Raw genomic sequence first — 19441 nt, 5'->3', positions numbered from 1 at the left:
AATATAAACATAATAAAGCATCTTTCAAAATATTAAAGTCACTATACATAGGATATTCCTAACCAAGAATTTGGCTTGTACTAAGTTTTGTTTCCTTTTTTTTTAGAGAGGAGGGGAGAGAGAGAAACATCGATGTGAGAGACAAAGGTTGATCTGTTGCCTCCTGTATGCTCCCCAAGCAGGGATTGAACCTGCAACCTGAGTATGTGCCCTCACTGGGAATAGAACCCGCCACCTTTTGGTGCATGAGACAACACTCCAGCCAACTGGGCCACACTGGCCAGGGCTGGCCTGTATTAATTTTGATACGACATTTGATTTATGTGCATAATTCCATTGCATGAAGCAGCAATGTCCTTTCAGCCACTCTCATTTCTGTGCCATGTGCTTTTTCCCAACACGTTCAAGTCTTTACTAGAGGTTCAAAATAAAGCCAAACAGAACAGTACTTCAGATTCTTCAATAGTCCATATTTATACCACTGTAATGCCATCAGTCTTGTAAGTGTATTTGAACTACAAAAAAAGAAAAGGAGATATAAGAATTTGGATTTTTTCTCCCACAGTAAATTTTAAAGAACTAAGATCAGTACTTTTCCCTGTCTCCCACATCTTTAAATTATTTAACTTATCAAAAAAACCATAACTTGCTAATAAATCATTAGATAGCCTTGGCTATTCTAACTGTTCCTGTTGTCATTTTTTCTGATAAATTCTGTTAACACACAATACCAGAGAAGTGCACAAATCATAAGGATACATAACTAAAGATTTGAAACTATGTGGAAATTATAGTGCAATCTCAAAACTTATTTTTAAACCTCAGATAATTTTTTTAGTTTTAATGTTATTGTACTCGATAAGCCATATACAACTTTTAACATACTTCTAAACCATACCTACTTTTTTCCTCTGCAATACAGGGGTTGGCAAAAATAGGTTTAAAGTTGTGAGTACACAAAACAATTTATTGTATGATTTATTGTACAACTATAAATCTGCCTTTGCCTACCTCTGTACATATATAGTGAATGCCTATTCAAATTTCAGTTTATTTTTCTAGGGGTAACGACTCATAAGGGAGATTAGTTTTATTTAAGTTTGAAATTTTAAAAAATTGTTATGGGTGAGAGTTTTGTGTGATAAACTCGAACCCACAACCTGGGTATGTGCCCTGATCAAGAATCGAACCAGTGACATTTCTGTGCACAGGATGTCATCCAACCAACTGAGCCACACTGGCCAGGGCTAATATGATTTCTTATTCAATGATTGGGAAGGGAGGAAAAACAAATAACATACAAACACCTATCGTGCATTTGCCTTGCCAGAGTAGCCATTCTACAGATAATAAAAAATGGATGTTTTTAAATATTTTATTACTCTGTGCCAGTAACTTGCTTAATCTTCATAATAACCCCATGAGGAAGTATTACTATTTCAGTTTAGAAAAGGACCTTTAGAGAAGTTAAAAATGCCCAGGATCACAGAAAGCTAAGTAATAAAGCCCTGACTTAAAACCAAGCTGGGCTTTGTAGAGCCCATGTTTGTGCCTTGGTTCAGTTCATTACTGATAAAATCTACCAATTCTTGAAACTTGTGAGAACGTTCAGCATCAAGCCAAAATTTGGGGGGGAAAGGAACAGACGCAAAGATTAGATTAAGCAAGTGAGAATGCAAAACAAAGTATCTATTGATTAGTAACTAATAAAAGTCTTGACAAAGTTCCTTATTACACACTTCAGATATTTCTGAAAAGGAGTTGACTAATAACTTGATAGCCATTTTATTTGCTTGAACTATAAATCAAATTGCAGTAGAAATTACAGCACAGTTTACTGAGGATTGAGATGACAGCTATACCAATGACTGGTCAAGGGAAAAGATCACACTGAAGAGTGCTATTAGTAAGGCCCTAGTTTATCACAGGCTTTCTTTTTTCGTAGTTATCTGGGTTAACATGGTGTACAATGTTCTCACATATTCTCTGGAGTTTGTATTCCAGTTGTGAGGTAGTAACATGGGCTCTAAAGTGGACAATATCCATGCATTACAGATGGAGCTTTATGGCATCACCTCCTACTGGAAAGTTGTCACACAAAGCACTAGTAGATGAGGCTCTACATTTCTCTTTAAAGTCTGCATACTTTATTCACTGCAGAAAGCATATCCTGCCTCCCAGTTTAATAGCATCAGACACCTTCCAGGTTCCTTTGCTCTTTCACATATAATTTAAGGGGGAACACAACTTACTAAAAGCAAATTCACCATTAGGACTTGTAGTGGATACACCACTGCTTAAGGTGGCTTGATTATTTCTTAAAGCACATGATCAGCAGAAAAGTACTGAATTTTGTTTCTACCCTTGAAAGAGGAATAGCTTACTACAGAAATGTCTTCCATAAGTATGGAAGCCTTGGGAGCCTTGGTTAAATTTCATAGGACTTGAAAATACCAAGTGTTATGACAGACATCCATAGCTTGGCTTTTGAATGTTTTAAAATATATATTGTATATGTGTTAATATATACATATATGCATATATACATTATATACTAAACCTATAGGGAAATATAGGTGGCAAGCATTTCTATCCAGGCTAGAAGTTTAATGGATAACTTCACACAATTTAGTGCCATGACTGGTAAATGTATATAAGTGTGTGGGGAAACATTCTCATACAGTGTTAGTACAGGTTTAAAGAAGTATAACCTTTCTGAAGGGCAGTTAAAATGTAAATGCACATATCCTTTGACCAAGGAACTGTACTTTTAGAAATTATCTACAGAAATAAACAAGGGGGCCATTATCTAAGTAAAAGTGTTCATTGTAAAATGGTTGTGAATGGCAAAAGTAACAAAAACCTGAGTAGCCACCAATAGATGAACAGTTAAAATATGAACATCTAGTAAAAAAACAAACAAAAATACCATGTAGTCACAAAAAATGGCTTTGTAATGACATGGAATAAAATGTTGCAAGTTGGGGAAATGCAAATGGGGAAAGAAAAATGTTATGTCTAGGATGGTGCCAGTATTGTCTGGAAAATAAAGACCAAATTGTCAACAGTGTTCTCAGAGGCAGGGGAAGGGGGGCAGATACAGAACTTTATTTTTCTACATTATGCACTCAGTCTAGATTTTTATACTGAGCATTATAACTTTGTAACTGGAGGGGTAAAAGACAAACATTTTTAAAAGCACTTAAGGCACGTTTGGTGGATCTATTTTTATTAAATACAAATACTATACATCACTGATAACCAAACTGCATGTATGTTTTGAGGATTATCTGTTACACTTCTGAATTAAATGATTGCAATGTGGTTAACAAAATTTTGTTTGATCAGTTATACTGTGTCTAGAAGGAAATATTCCAAAATAATAAATGCTTGTAATAGAGTGGTAGTGTTCCCAATTATAAATCACATAACTTCATGATAAAAAATTTAAATAGTATCTTGTGGGAGAAAAATTCCTATTATTAAGAAAGAATATTGAATACCTAAAAATAAACTAACAACAGAAAGGTGTAAGTCCTATAGAGGAGAAAAAATTATAAAAATTTGCCAAAAGACAAAAAGAACTGACTAGAAGAATATACCATATTTCTAAAATGACTCATTATAAAAGCATTACTTTCCAAATTAATATGTAAAGTCAACATAAATCATAATTAAGATCCCAACGAAGTTTTAATGGAACGCGAAAACTTGATTCAAGTTTACACGGAAGAATAATTCTCAAGAATAACCAAAATTTTTTTTAAAAGAAAAATGGACAGCGGAGTATTCTTCCTTTTGCATAATTTATCAATATATACTCTAAAGTACAACCTAGGAGTGAACTAATAAACTAATGATAGAATTACAAGTACAGAACCAGAAACATTTATACAGTCATGTGCCACTTAGCAAGGGGATACATTCTGAGAAATGTATCAAGTGATTTTGTCCTGATATATTATAGAGGGCATTTACACAAACCTAGATGGTACAACCTAATAAACACCTAGGCTATATTACATAACTGTCGGATATGTGGCCCGTCACTGACGGAAACTACTCAGTGCATTTCTGTATACAGAAGTTTAATGTATGGTGAATGTGGCTTTACAAATTGAAATAACTTACTAATAAAAAATTAATAGTGAACTATTTTGCTATGCACTTTTCAAGTTAATTTCCTACTTCAAACCATAAAAATTCCAGATAAAGATAAAATGTAAGTTACGAAACTATAAAAGTACTGAGGAAATGAGATATTTACAAGCCTTAGTGTAGGAAAATTTTCCCCACCAATTACAGAAAGACTGGTGATTTGGAATTGAAAAAAAAAAGTTTAAACTACATATCAAAGGACAAACTCCAAAGAGGGAAGACATTTCCACAAAAAGTTTACAAGAAAATGAATATTCTTAATATACAAAAAGCTTCTACACATAATTATTTAGCAGAGCCAAATATAAAGAAATACAAATGGCTAAAAACAGAAGTTGTGCTAATGGCACAGTAATGACAGGAAATAAAAGCTGAAACCATGAAGTACCATTTTTTTCCACCTAAGAAATTGACATTGAAAAGATTGTGGTTTGCAATGTCAAAACAATTTTTTAGTGTATATATCCCCTTACCCAGTAATTTAAGTCCTATATATCTAGAAAATAACCTATGGAAATACTTTTGCAAATGTATAAAAATCAATGTACAATTGATGCAGCACTATTTGCCAGAATAAAAGATTATAATTCATTCTTAGGGTATAAGGCCAATACAAGAATAATCCGTGACTACTATGTGCAGAGTTGTCCACCATACTGTGTGAGGGGTGAAAATAGGTGCAAAGAAGGAAGGTAATAGTAGAACTTAACAGGGTTATCACTGAAACTGAGTCTCCGTATTCAAGTAAGTTGCCCCACCCAGGTGATGGAAACTTCAAACCCAGGCAGTGTGACTCCAGGACACATGCTTTTAGGAGCTAGATAGAGGGTTGGAAAGATAGACTAAACTACTAATAATGGTTACCCTTAAACTGTTAATAATAATGTGTGAGCGTAATTTTGTCATTTGAAAAGCAGAATATTTTGTTATAGGATTTCAATGAAAATAATCACCTTTGAGAAGTTACTGGCCACAAGAGGGCATCAGATAGTCTTTTCCAACTTCCAGCTACAAGTTGTATTTGTAAATAATCTGCCTTATCCGTGGAAAGCATCAGTGGTTAGTTTAAATCACTGCTTTTCTTACGGATCTACATGTAGAAATTGCCATTGGTAATAAAGAATTTTAACTAAGTGTGTCATCATTACACACAACAAAATTTCATTAGAATTATTTCTGTTAAAATATGTTAATTTAGGGAAAAATAGCTAAAAGCAGAGAAAGATCATTAAAATCACCTATAGTCCCTCTAGCAAAGATAACCATTGTCAATATTTTACTGGAGAGGGGGTGTTTAAAAGAGAGAGAGCTTTTAATTTATATTCTCCCATACTGTTATCATCTAAAATATATTCATTTTATGGTCATACAGTTTGAAATGTGGAACATTTTATTATGTCACTGATATTTTTATAAACATGAGTTTTAATAGTCTCATGCTGTTCATATGTATGTGCCTTGTTTTAACCCATCTTTATCATTAGATATTAAGCTACAGATCTCTTTTGGAAATGCCTTTTCAGTCATGTATCTAAATATATACCACCTTTGTTCAGAGTGGGTTGGGGGGCCGGGAATATTCCTTTCAAGTTCAGAAATGAAGAGACAAACTGATCTTAAAACAGAACTGCCAACTTTTTGAAATCACACATAGAAAATTAGAGGTGATAAATTTTCAACTGATAAAGTTGTAAAATTCAACAAAAAGCCAGTGGGACTGACTGTTTCACTAAATTCATTGGGAAAATAACTGGTTTTGCATCTTATAGATTATTCACCAAATGCTTCTTCTAAAGTAGTAGCAAGATAAAACTTACTGATAAAAAATGAGTTTATTTTAAAAATTTAAACTGTGTAAAGGGACTGAAACATGAAAAATGTAAAATTCACCTTTGTCATCTGAGCTTATTACTAAGTGAAGCTGCACTATTTCATGTCTCCTACTACTGCCCAATGATAAGACAGACCATACTTAAAATCTGGTATTAATCTGGTATAGCTAATAAGATCCTTTGGTAAATAATTTTGAAAATACCAGTTGTAATGCTTGGTACTCACTGTGAAATCTGGAAAGGAATACACAAAGTTAAAATACAGGACTTTGGAGATGTGGCATGCAAATTTATAGTAAAATCCCTATTCCCTGACACAATTAGGAGTGCCAATCAAAAAAGTTCAAATGCAAGCCATTGAAAATTATATATCCCTTAAACATTTTCAAATGTTTAACATGTATCAGTATACTTTCATCAATATTTTTTATGTAGAATTAAGAATGTTCCTTAGAATATGTGTCTGTTGCTAGGAGTGTCGGTGTTTTCTTCATAACCTACATATATCCATCTTAAAGTGTGGTTTCTTAAAAAATAAAATAAAAAATAAAGTGTGGTCTCTTTGTAGTGAGTGAAAACAATATATTTTTAAAGCAGTGTGCCAGGAGAACCATTTCCTCAGCGGTTGTCTTCACCATCATCTAGTGCAGTTGATATGCACAATTTACTCAAATTATGAAACCGGCACATAATCATACTCCCCACTGGGGCCACCCCGGGCATCGCTGAGGAGGGTGTAGCTATCGATGCCCAGTGTGTCCTGGGCACCGGTGAGCACGTTTTGCAGAGGGAACAGGGCACTGGCCAGGCCAGTGTGCGCTGCTTCCTCTGGCCTCCGGCTGGTGCTGCTGGGAGGGGAGTGAGCGCGCCCTCCACTCTAACTCCTGCCTTCTTTCCTTTCACAGAGTCCCCTCAGGGCTGGGATTCCCAAGGACTCAAGGTTCCTAGAAAAATCCAGGAACCAGGACACCTGGATTTATTTTCTAACTTTGGCCTTGGGAAATCAAAACCTTTCTGGATCTTGATTTTGTCATAAAATGATATTGAACTAGATAACATAACCTATGGATATTTTGGTTTTTTGTTTTGTTTTTACAAAACTTGAACTGCTATGTACATTTTCTTAACTATATCCCAAATCTTTGGCCCATAATGTTGCAAAAAGTTTAAATCAAACCCACGTAAATGTATTCGTCAAGCCCTGTTGGGCTACTGGACAGTGCATCTATACCTTGTGCTGGACATAGCAGATAGTATCTTTTAGTTGGCAGGGCAAAGATTACATTGCCTTTCGCAGAATTACTTCACTGTGTGTTGTGATATTTCTATGAACAAATAAAATGTCCCCTCCTTGTCTGTGATGAAAAGACTGGTGGAGGTGATGTTGGAGGACTATGATTTTCCAACAGGTTGCAAATCACTGGAATCTTCTCTTACCATACTCTCTCCTCTCAGAATTGCAGGGTCATTCTACTGTTCCCTAGAAATGCTCTCATTGTTGACAGTTCTGGGACTACGAGAGGGAAAATGTCCTATTTAGCAACAGTAAGAGCACACTGCCGGGAGCCAACATTCAGCTTAGAACACTGTGTGACAGCTGACCTACCACATGACCTAGACTCATCTTCAAGTGCAAGATCATTTAAATTAGTTTAGTTTGTGCTGATTCCATAAACTGCTTTGGGCAAAAACTCCAGAAACTTGAAGAAACGAAAGATAAAGAAACACTGTGATGGGAATACAAGTGGCCATGGCTGGCAGGAACATAGCCAGAGCTGCTGCAATTATCAACAAAGATTACCGAAAATCTATCACGTGTCGAACACTTAGAAGTAAAGATACCCCCTCTGCCTTTGAGGAATCCCATCTGCTTAGGGAGAGGAGACAAACACATGAAAAGATAGGCCATCCTCAGCGTCCTTTGAGGGTACAACTTCAAGGAGGGAGAAGTCTGGTTCAACCAGGCCAGCTTAGGAAGGATTCGGGTTGCGTGGTCAAAAGGTAGGGCCATGCACAAAAGGGACAGCCTCGCAAAACAAAATGAAAGTTTCAAAGTTTTCTTTCCTATCACAAAGGGCTAATTTTACTATATCTAAGAGCTCCACATGAGAATAGCAATATAAAAGAAAAATGGGCAAAGCATATGAACACAGTTCTCAGATGGTTTTCAAACGTAAGATGCTCAACTGAACAAGTAACAACAGGAATTTAAACCTTGAGATAATTTTCTTCCCGGAGATTGAAGAGCTGGCTAAGAGTATTGGTGAGGATTGGGAGCGAGCAGCCCTCCCGGCGATCGCAAGCATGGGCCGCTACACCAGCCATCAGGATGCTCTATTCTCGGCACCTCCCCTCCTAGAAATGTACCATAAAGATGTATTTACACATATACGTAATGATATACACGCAAACATACTGCTTGTGCTTTTCCTCGTACCAAAAAGATGGGATCCATTTAAGCGGCCATCCATCGGAGGCTGGCTGAGTAAGTTACAGGGTATCACTTTGATGTAAATACATTTTTGAAATCAAATGAGATAGGTAGAGAGATGTACAGATGACAGAAAATAGATAACATATAATCTGAGGATTCGTTAAAAAAAAAAAAGAATGTATATGCAAGTAAAGTATGGTAGTGGAGGGCCAGTTGTGAAAGTAAAACTTAGGAGAGAAACAGTCACTGACTGCGCTACAGACCTACTCAGAGTCTCAGGGTTTTCAAATTTTCTTTATAGTTCCTCCACTTCTCCAGGTTTTTAGAATTAGGCTTGTTTTTGAAGTTGGCTCCTATTGAGTCAGGCCACCTGGCTCTGTATTTGTGCAAGTTAACATTTCAAGCCATGTGCAGACTTTCTCACCGCATGTACTCTTTTTCTCTTGATAACTGCCTTTTGGGAAGAGATCAGACCAGTCGTCTTGCAGAACATACGGCGTGAACTTACTGAATGCATCCTTGCCCCTAGTGCCATTTTTCTAAAAATCCATTCAGTATTGACTGAGCAGTATGCCCGAGTCAGGGACTGGGGCTAAAGGTGAGTAAACTAGGTTCAGACTCACACAGGGGATATATTAGGCAGGCTAAATAATTAGAAGAGGCTGTGTGTCATAAAAGACCTCTACTGGCAGTACTGAAGGCTCAGGTGCACCCCTACGGCTAGCATGTGAATGAGGGGCCGGGTGTCAACCAGGAAAAGTGACTCAAAAGAGACAGTGTTTGGACTTACACCTGCAGGGCAAATATGCACTCGGCAGGGGTATAATATAAACAAGGAGGGGCTGTTGTCTGGTAGAGGGAATTGCGTGTTCACAAAGCCCCTGTATGAAGCCCCGGGCCCCCAGCAGGTGCGTAGAGATGCACGTGAAGGTGTGGAGGGAATAAATGAGAGAAGTGGGATGGACCATAAAAGACCTTTTATATCAGATTAAGATGGTCTGGATTTTAGTAGGATCATATTTACATTTTAAGACAACTGATCCACTAGGCCTGGGGCAATGACTCAGGGCAAGACAAGATGATGATGGCTTCTAGTACTTTCTTGGGGACTGACATTAGGCTTTACTTCTGTAATTTCCTTTATCTTCTACTTCTCTCATTCTGTTAGACTTTTCGCAGCTCAGCAGTGAGAAACGAAGCACACTGATCAAGGAGCTAGCCCTTGGTTAACTAGACTGAAATTTACTTCTTGGTTCGTCACTAACTTCAGGAATTCTTTTTCTGTAGTTACCTTAGGACAAGTTTTTCCTCCCATAGTTATCAAATTTAGAAAAATCACTTAAGTAACAAAACAAATCACATTTGATTTATACTTTGGATACACCGGCAAGAAAAACTGAGTTCTTAGGACTTCCTAATCTCTCACTGTTGCTTTTATTGCATTGAGAAATTACACTTGATTATGCTTAGAATTTAAAACTAAACCACTTTTATTTAATAACAAATTACTTTATATTCAATTTTGTTTCAGTTTCCTCAGTTTTGCCGTTTGGTATTTAATTAACCAGAAATGAGATCTGGCTTTTAGAGCTGAAAGATTAAAATATGGTCTCACTTAAGGGCATTAAATTAGACTCAGTAGTTTCACTTAGTATATTTTTTTGTAATCCTGGTTCCTTGAAAATCTGTGTATCGTTATCAGCATCCCAGCTACAGGGACAAATGCAAAGACTTCACTGTATCAGTTCTATTTCTTTAGAACCTTCCAACATCCCCTGTGATGTAGGTATTTTTAACCCCTTTCTAAGCACTAGGAAACAAGCTAGGTGAGGCATCTAGTAATGAGTGGTGGTCAAACACGTGTGACTCCAAGGTGTATGTTCTTCTTAAACTCGAGTAGAAAATTCCATGTTAGTATAAACCAGCTGTTCTCAACCTGGGGGTAATGTTGCCCCCCACCCCAGATGACATGTGGAAACATTTGGAGGCGTTTTTGGTTATCATTTCCAGGGGAGAGGGGAAGAGAGTTGCTGGCACCCAGTAGGTAGAGACCAGGCATGCTACTAACATACAATGCATAGGATGGTCCCCCACAACAGTTATCCAGCCCAAAATGTTAGAAGGGTCAAAACTGAGAAACTATATTATAAACAAAATATTCCTCAAAAAGTCGTCTTACAGATGCATTACTATCCCATCCTGTTTTTTTCTGAAATCAATGTTTAGTCAATGAAAATAGCTTTAAACCAGAAGCTGGTATGTTTAATACATATATGCACATGTACATTTTTAATGTAGCTGAAAAATGCTTTGAGTTTATACTGTAAAACACTGTGAAATGATCACAGAACTTTGGAGGTTTCAACCCCAAATATTATGTTATACACTGTCATATAAATGCAGAGTGGGGAAACATATGTAATATTTCGCATGTTTCCATTGATGTGTGATTGTTCTGATCTTTATTTTTTTGAAGTCTTTTTTAAAAAAATATGTTTTTATTGATTTCAGAGAAAGGAAGAGAGAGGGAGAGAGAGAGGAACATCAATGATGAGAGAGTCATTGATCAGCTGCGCCCTGCATGCTCCCTACTGGGGATCGAGGCTGCAACCTGGGCATGTGCCCTGAAGGAGAACTGAACTGTGATCTCCTGGTTCTTGGGTCGAGGCTCAACCACTGAGCCACACAGGCCGGGCCTGATCTTTATTCTGTTTAATAAAGGATGGGGGGGAGGAAGAATACCTTGACTCAGGAAAGCAGGGAGAAATATCATATTGAAGCTTTAGAAAGTAGACTTTTAAAAAAAGAAAGAAAAAGCACAATAAAGCCACACCATGAGGCAGAAAACGACTTTCTTAATTTTATTTAAAAAGTACACGAGGTCACAAAACTAGAGCAAGTTCTTGCTTTTTAAATCAAATTTGTTCTTACAAATTTCAAAATCTGCACCATTGGATATTTAAGCCAGAAATTGTTAATACAAAAATCATTTTTTAAACTGACACTATCGATTCTCTTCTTGCATATGTGAAGTGTCAAAATAGTTTTCTTCCATAGTACAAGTGTATTTATTACAAAAATTCACAGTCAGGGATGAGAGTGAGTCAGTGAATTGTGGTTCTCTTAACACTTGTATTCATATTAAATGAGTTAGCAGGAGAAACACTAAGTTCTTCCTTGACTGGAGCTTTTAGTGTCAAGACCAAAACCAAACCCAGCAGACACTTTCCACACTCTTAAATTACAAAATACGGTACTTTGTAAAACTGGAATTTAATTAACAGTAATAAGCCAGATGCAGCACCAGATACTTGCTGGTGTTACTGTCCATAAGATAAAATATTTGCTGGTGTTACTATCCATGAGATAAAATATTTGCTGGTGTTACTGTCCATAAGATAAAATATTTGCTGGTGTTACTGTCCATAAGATAAACAGAACTGCAATTCACAAACTTATTTTTCTTCCCTGCTTCCATAACATTAACGAGTAGAATTTGTGCTCAGTTATGGACCATATTTTAGTGTCAAAATAGGCAAACAAGTAAAAAATCCAACTGCAGAACATGTTGCCTTTATTGCAAGACTACCCAAAGGCAATTGAAATATTAAAACTTGCCCAGATTTATACTACTAACCACAGAATATTACAGAGATTTATGTACATATATATATATAATGTATGTTGTCACAAGCCACTAAGAAGTTAAAATGGTGCCAACATTTTCTACAAACTATTCTTTACATGACACATCAAAGCATTAACCACATAATAAGGACCTTTTCTGTTCACACTGGAATAAGGCATCTGAAAGCCCTAAACACTGTGGAGGTGAAAAGAGATTAGGAAAAACTTTAAACATTCACATAACTTCAAATTTACATGCTGCACGCACAGGAAAAGACAGAGAATGGTTTTTTGAAAAGCCATACATCATAGAATTTGATATCCAACTTCATGCAACGAGTTCTTTTTATATTTAATCAAAATGTTTACTTGCTCCTTCGCTTGCTCCTAATTTACGAAACTCAATCCTGAAAATTATCTTTTCAATAAAAATCAGATATTAATTCATACCAACAATCTAATTGTGTTTCTTGAATCAACCTCCCCTAAGACACACTCTGGCTGTATTTCCACTGTAACAACTCCATGGCAGATTGTTTTCCTTGGCCTTCTCACGGGACTATTAGAATAAAAGAACACCCGGAAACTACAGACGAAGCCCAGAACTACATCCTCGAGGTGTCACTTCTTTGCAGGTTGCCCTGTGCAACTCAACAGGACGGTGTCCAGCCTCGCGGGTGTAAAGTGGAATCAGCTGCTTTTGCCTCGAAGGTGCAGGGCTGTCCTTGACTGATGCTGTTAGGCTCTAATGGAACTGCCTGATTACCAATAACAATTCTAGAACAAGTATCCGACCTCTGGTTAACTGAAATGACCAGTGAGAATCCCGTGACAGGTCAATCAGAACTGCCTGGCTTCTGGATTCACTGACCCCTACAATGGGAGCGGCTGAGGGCCGAGCCTAGCACAGAATTCCGTCCTTCAACTGTCATCAAGCCCAACAGGTCTCTTCAGGTCACACGACTGACTTTTTACCAGCTCCTTTCCCAGGATACAGGTGGTTCGGACCTGAGCTAAAAGCACTTCTGGAAGAGGTTCTGACTTGCTTATAGCTCAGCCTAGGCCGGGTAGAAAGGAAAGCCTTACATGTGTCCATTTTTGGTAGTAATTTCTACTTGGATTGACCACGTAATCTTCATTACATGAAAACTAACAGAAAGGACCAAAAGTTGTTTCTTTAAAAGTTTTTGCTGTTATTTCTTATACCGTTGTATAAATAAATGTATTCATATAAAACAGCCCAGACATCTGGAGTTCAAAAATAGTTACTATTATAAAATCAGAGACACAGTCAAAGAGTGTTGAGGGTGTTGAAGTTTTAAAGTCTTTATGAATGACACTGTCTGTTAACTTGCATCCAAAAAGAACAGAGAAGAGGAGGCAGGGTGAGGAAGACAGGTGTCACAGTGACGCGCTTAGGAACAGTACCTTCACCTCTAAGCACCTTCCAGGTGATAGCTAGCTCATAGGCACCAGAGAGTCATAACAAAAATTAAATTACCCAAAAGGCACAAATGAAACTGTTAACACAAGTACAAAAGTAGTATTATGAAAGGTTAAAAACCTATTTAAAAAATGCTTCTGAACATGTAAAACTATAGACTAGTCCATCACACAGACATTCAGCTTAGATTTACCATTATAAAGTGTACACAATACTTTAACTAATTATAAATTCATGCCAACATTAACTTATAATGTGGCATGAACCACCACAGCACCCAAAGAGATGAACAGAAACCAACTCCCTACGAAATCTCGGGAACAGGTTTTAGAGCTCGTGAAATAATTTATTGCAGACTTTATTTACCCTAAAGAAACTGTTGGCTCATCCTACCATATATCCACACTCCCTCACAATCTTAAGGGAAATACAATAAATTCACTTTCTTCTACTAAAACAGTATTTAACACATTTGGCAGTTGGGAGTATTCCTTCTACTCCTTTTCCTTTCCTTCCCCCGCCCCCCTTCTTTTAAAGAATAAATCACTTTCACAAAACTAGGACTTAAACTTTTTGCAGAGCTCAGCTTGGTTTTCTGCAACTGCAGAGACGTGCTGGCAGTGCAACAGCGACCGCGCGTCCCCTCGGGTCTGGGGGACAGGGCGGCGGGCGACGCGCGCTGGCTTAAAATGTCTCGCCGTTCTGAGCCTATGAGGAAACCTCTTCAGGAACTGCACTCGGGAGGGTAGACTCAGGATTATTACATGTGTCTAGAACATATAACATGCAACACCATCCAAAAACAACAAAATGCTGAACCGGGAAAAAGTTTTTAAAATTTGGGACCAATAATTAGGGAATTTCAGTCAGTATCTGTCAAATAATAAATGAGTCATAATTTTTTCCTATTAGAAAAATATCACCTACTGCGGACAGCCAGTATTTAGTTGGGACCTGCAAGTCTCCATCCTTGCTCTGGCCGGTCACCGTTCCGAAGGTCACCACAGGCCTCCAGGGATCAGATTACTCGTCACTGAGATCCACCCTCGCTACTGTTACTGCTCTACGCAGTGACAGCAAACTTCCTAAATAAACCCACAGGTGCTCCTTTATTTTAGCATATAAAAGAGCTAACCAGGTCTCTGTTGACTATAGCAGCCTATCAATCAAATACTTAAGAAACAATTTCACAGGCAAGGCTTATGAATGACTTGAATGTAGAATTGCTAATTTCTAGAACACAGTAATGTTTTTATGTTATTAGAGCTATTCCAACCACACTTAGAGTTTTCCAAGAACAAATATAAAGGTATGTAAGAATTTTTGCCATGAATACTTCTTTACCAATTTGGGGTCATAAATTAATTGAGAAAGGCATTCTAAAAATAATGGCAGAAATGACAAAATACTACTTTCAGAGGATTCAAGTATCAATTTGGTGTGCATGTAAGTTCACCAATATCTTCCCCTATGATTTCATATCCAAAGTGCTACATCTTACTAAATATTGATATTTAGAAACTTATAAAAATCTACCTCTTAAAGGAAATCTTTTTCAGATGGCGAATTTGTCTCCAGTAACTTTCATGCCTTTACTATTTTGATATAACCAAACAAAACTTTCTGAAGTATATTTCTTACAGTTTCTGATTCACTTCTTTTTGATCTATTGAGGCTGGTAGCAAATATTTAGAACAGGATAGGTTTTCGTATTTCAAAAGTAGAGAAGCGTGGAGCACAGAGATGAAAGGCACGGAGGCCCCTACACTATAGACCCGTCCTTGCTCTGTGCAGGAATCATCACGGGCACCGCGCCCATCCTACTGAGGTTAGGGGCAGCTACCTTAGCGGGCGGCAGGGTCGGACTCTGAGGCGCGCGCTCAAAATCTTCGCTTGGTACTTGGTTATACTGAGTCTTGGAATAGCCTTCCATGTTGGAAGGAGACATGGACCCCAGGGAAGAGTGGTTGCTGCCCATGTAGCTTCTGGCAGTGGACGTCCGGCTCTTTGGGGGAGGCACATCTTCCCTAGAAAGCAAAGATCCCAACACAAGGTCAAGGAACGAGTTTCTAGAAACCCACAATTGTGTAACCTATGAATCATGGCCGGGGACTGCTTAAGCATTAAGTATATAAAAGCATGTGTGACACACAAAAAAGCAAGCCCAACAAAGTGCAATGTCATTAACTGTGTACTTGTCCCTTGGCTATCATTTACAGAGGATGAATCTTCACGTGTAATGAAAGGTGGTTTTTACAAAAATTTATGATTCCATAATGTTGCCTTGTAAGGAACAAACCTCAAATCTTTTCATATCCCTGTACAACTAATCAAGATAATCTAATTACAGTCACATAACACTTTATAGTTAATAAAGCACTAACACCTACAGATGGATTTCTACCAAAAAAGAAAAAAATCCTTTTTGTTATGAAGTTACTCATCTAAGACCTTAGCTGAAAACTTAGCAGATTCAAGTCTGCAAAAAGTAGGAGTTCAGGCAGAAGAATTTTCACAGCAAGGACTGACAGAATATATATCGGAGTTACCTCTGGTGCATTTAAAAAATACAAGTGCCCAAACCCCACCTCATAACCACCAAATGTCAATTTCCTGGGTGTTAGTCATGTTATTTGTTTTCAAAGTTTCAAAGTTCAATAATCAAACATACACTTCTAGTTAAGATGTACTAGTTTAGAATATTAAAAAAATATATTACCAATAGTTCTGTATACTACCTATTTCCCTTGATATAATCAGGTCTCTTTTTTAAAAAAAACCTCAACATCTGGTCCCTTTTTTTTGGAACACGTCACACCTCTACTTTATTTGGAGAAGGCAGACAGTCTTGAGATAAGACATTTTGTAGTGCTTCTTAAAATAGGGTCCAGAATTGGAGAGGGGCCGGGGGCAGGGCACAATAGAGGTTGGCTGGATCTACACACTTGATTCTGAAAAATGAAAGCTTTCAAATGTGTTGAGCTTTTATCCAGTGCTCACAGCAGTAAATGCTTCAGGTAGTAAGAACTAATGAACTAATGCTTTAGACATCAGTCAACTCTGGTGCCACTCAGTTACCTGATATCATGGTGAACTTCCTTTTCATATTTTTGCTCTCTGCGCTTTTTATGACAGCAGAAGACGATCACACAGATGAGGACCAGCGCAAGCAAAGTTCCTATAATAGCTCCTGCAATTGTTCCAGCTCTGTTGGAAGCTAGAGTAAGATGTTCATAAGAAAATAATTAATAGTGAAAAACAACAACATGCCTGGCCGGGCGTGACTCAGCAGTTGAGCATTGACCTAGGATCCAGGAGATTGAGGTTCGATTCCGGATCGGGGCACAGGCCCAGGTCACGGGCTTGATCCCCAGTCGGGGGCGTGCAGGAGGCAGCCGATCCATGACTCTCTCATCACTGATGTTTCTATCTCTCTCTCTCCCTCTCCACTCCTCTCCCTGAAATCAATAAAGATATATTTTTAAAAAAAGAAAAAAAACCACACTATACCTAGTCATATTGAAGGTAAGGATACACATGGACAGATCGATTTTATGGTATATATTAATTTTAAGAGAAAAATTAATTAGCTTTTTGGTCCCAGGGGAAAATCCACTAAAAGAACTTTCTTTTGAACTGTTTCAAGCATAAACGTGATCAAACCAGATTAAAAGATTTTAATATTCCCAGCTATCTGAGCTGGCATATAAGAATGTTGCAAAGGGCTTGCCCTTATAAAGGCTAAGTACAGTATAAGAGCTGATTTGACAACTCTTATCTTCTTAATGTTGCTACAATAATTGAGGTTTTGTTAATAAAATGTAATTTTTCCTTTCCGTGGCTTAGGAAAGCTAATAACTAAGCCACAGAGTGCTCTGCTCAGTTCACATCCACTTGCCCTCCACACGTGCTTGCTGACTGAACCAGAGGGGGCTGCTGAAGGTAACGGGAGCAAAAATGATCACAGCAGGCAGAGAAGACACTCACGGGGAACGACATCCAGGCGCAGCAGACACTGGTCAGACCCCACTCTGTTGCTGACTGTACACTTGTACATCCCGGAGTACTCAGTAGTAGCATTTTTTATAGATATAACAGGTGACGTCATTTCTATGAAAAGAAAGATGGAGCAGAGCAAAACCATTTTTATAGAATTGCTGAGTTTTTAGTAAAGGCAAATCCTACTAAGATTGACAATCTGGGTAAAAGTGAGAGAGGCTTGAAGCTGGGCGCAGAACAAACACCAGGCAGCCACACGCATGGCTCCAGAATGCAAACAACTGTGCCTCCAGTTCCCCTGCATCACGGCAGAAATAACCAGGCCCTCCTTAGCCAGGCAGAGTCTTAGCTGCAGCAGAGCTACAGTGATTACAAAAAATGTCCCTGCCACAAGGCCCTTTGGTGCAGTAGGCAAATTTGCAAAACCCATTTCATCCACCCCGTAGGTGGAAAAACAAACAAAAGAAAGTCAGAAGGGGTCATACAGTTTTTCTCTTAATTTGAAAAAAAGAACACAGGCTCAGAGAAATCCTACTTAACCAGAATGGGGAGGGTGGAGATCAGTTTGATTAACAAACAGGTTAACCATAATAAAGTGAGCAATCAGATTTAACCAGTTTCTAAGTTTCCAGTTAGCGTCACAGAGGTGTTCTGAGATGTTTTGGTTTGGTTTTGTTTTAACAGACACATCATGGAAATATTACAGCATCTTCAACATGAATCTAGGCTCATGAACTTTCAAGATCCAACTTGTCATAACTTAGTCATTAATTTAAGATCATGAACTTTTTCCCGATAGTATTACCATCAATTAAAAACATATACCAAAGAAACCAATTATAATATCCAAAAGAGTGAAACTGTTATAAAAATTTATCTATTTGCCTGGCCTGGGTGGCTCAGCAGTTGAGCATTAACCTATGATTCAGAAAACTATGGTTCGATTCCCTGTCAGGGCAGATGCCCGTGTTGCGGGCTCAATTCCCAGGAGCTGGGGGGGGGCATGCAGGAGGCAGCCGATCAATGACTCTCCCTCATCACTGATGTTTCTATCTCTCTCTCTCTCCCTTCCTCTCTCTGTAATCAATAATATATATTTAAAACTTTTTTTATCTATTTATACTACCTGACAGTAAATTGTCATTATAAAACACTGAATAATTCCTATGGAATCCTGATTGTTCCGTACAGAAAAGGGAGGGTATTTGGGGATTAAAAAACATATACATACATACAATCCTACTAGATTTAAGTCCAAATCAATGGCACACAGTACAAACTGTCTAATCCGAGGTACCTGTTATCAGTGCTGCGGGCATTTTCTGTGAGTTGGACAACTTTTGCCATTCATACTGTAATGGAGGTGAACCTTCTTTTGGTTCACATTTTAGTTTAAAGTCATTTCCAATTTCTTCTGATCCATCAACGTAACATCTTGTACCTGAAGGTTTAACTGAGGAAAGAAAATAAATTTTAACTTTATACAAAAGAATGGAAGTTGTTTACAGTGATTAAACACAGAGTGTGTATAATCATTGTGAACCACCACTGACTCATCACATGGTTCTTGGTTCAGAGTTGACAAGGCCGAATGACTACAACTGGTTGTCAACACCAGTTTTCTCAGCTTCATCTAACACAAAATAGGCAAGACTGGGCTCAGACAAGCAGCCACTGCACAGGGAGCTCTGTGATTCCACGGGGCAGTCCTGAGAAAAAGCATGACATGGGCTGTGTCTCTTCAGACTCAAGGGCGCGACCTCCTCCATCCCTAACCCGCTCCTCTACTCCGTGCCTGACGGGTGCACGTGCCAAGGCACATCCCTCTGGTGCCTTTACCTCGCCCATCAGGGGGTTTATAATAAATAATGCCGATAACAGAGACAGTTCACCTGGTGCAGCAAGGACCAATTAATATTCTGCATTTACATTAACCCCAAACCATCC

The 19441-nt window shown here is 38.0% G+C and overlaps 1 protein-coding gene across 2 annotated transcripts in view; it reads right to left on the bottom strand.

The window, feature by feature from the left end:
• Positions 1-398: 398 nt before the first annotated feature.
• CXADR (CXADR cell adhesion molecule) overlaps positions 399-19441 on the bottom strand; it is a 49436-nt gene continuing 30393 nt past the window's right edge. The window contains exons 4-8 of one of the 2 annotated variants that reach the window (XM_087818374.1): positions 18792-18947; positions 17483-17605; positions 16574-16712; positions 15339-15522; positions 399-515 (exon numbers count right to left, since the gene is read on the bottom strand). In XM_087818374.1, the coding sequence (XP_087674500.1) occupies positions 474-515; positions 15339-15522; positions 16574-16712; positions 17483-17605; positions 18792-18947 (644 nt within the window). In that variant the 3' untranslated portion in view covers positions 399-473. Of the gene's footprint in view, positions 516-11264; positions 15523-16573; positions 16713-17482; positions 17606-18791; positions 18948-19441 lie in introns of those variants that run through there. The other variant, XM_087818373.1, reaches the window with a different exon arrangement.

This window comes from Miniopterus natalensis, chromosome 6, assembly GCF_054644295.1.
Source record: "Miniopterus natalensis isolate mMinNat1 chromosome 6, mMinNat1.hap1, whole genome shotgun sequence".
Classification (NCBI taxonomy): domain Eukaryota; kingdom Metazoa; phylum Chordata; class Mammalia; order Chiroptera; family Miniopteridae; genus Miniopterus; species Miniopterus natalensis.
This window is presented reverse-complemented; position numbering and strand designations above follow the sequence as displayed.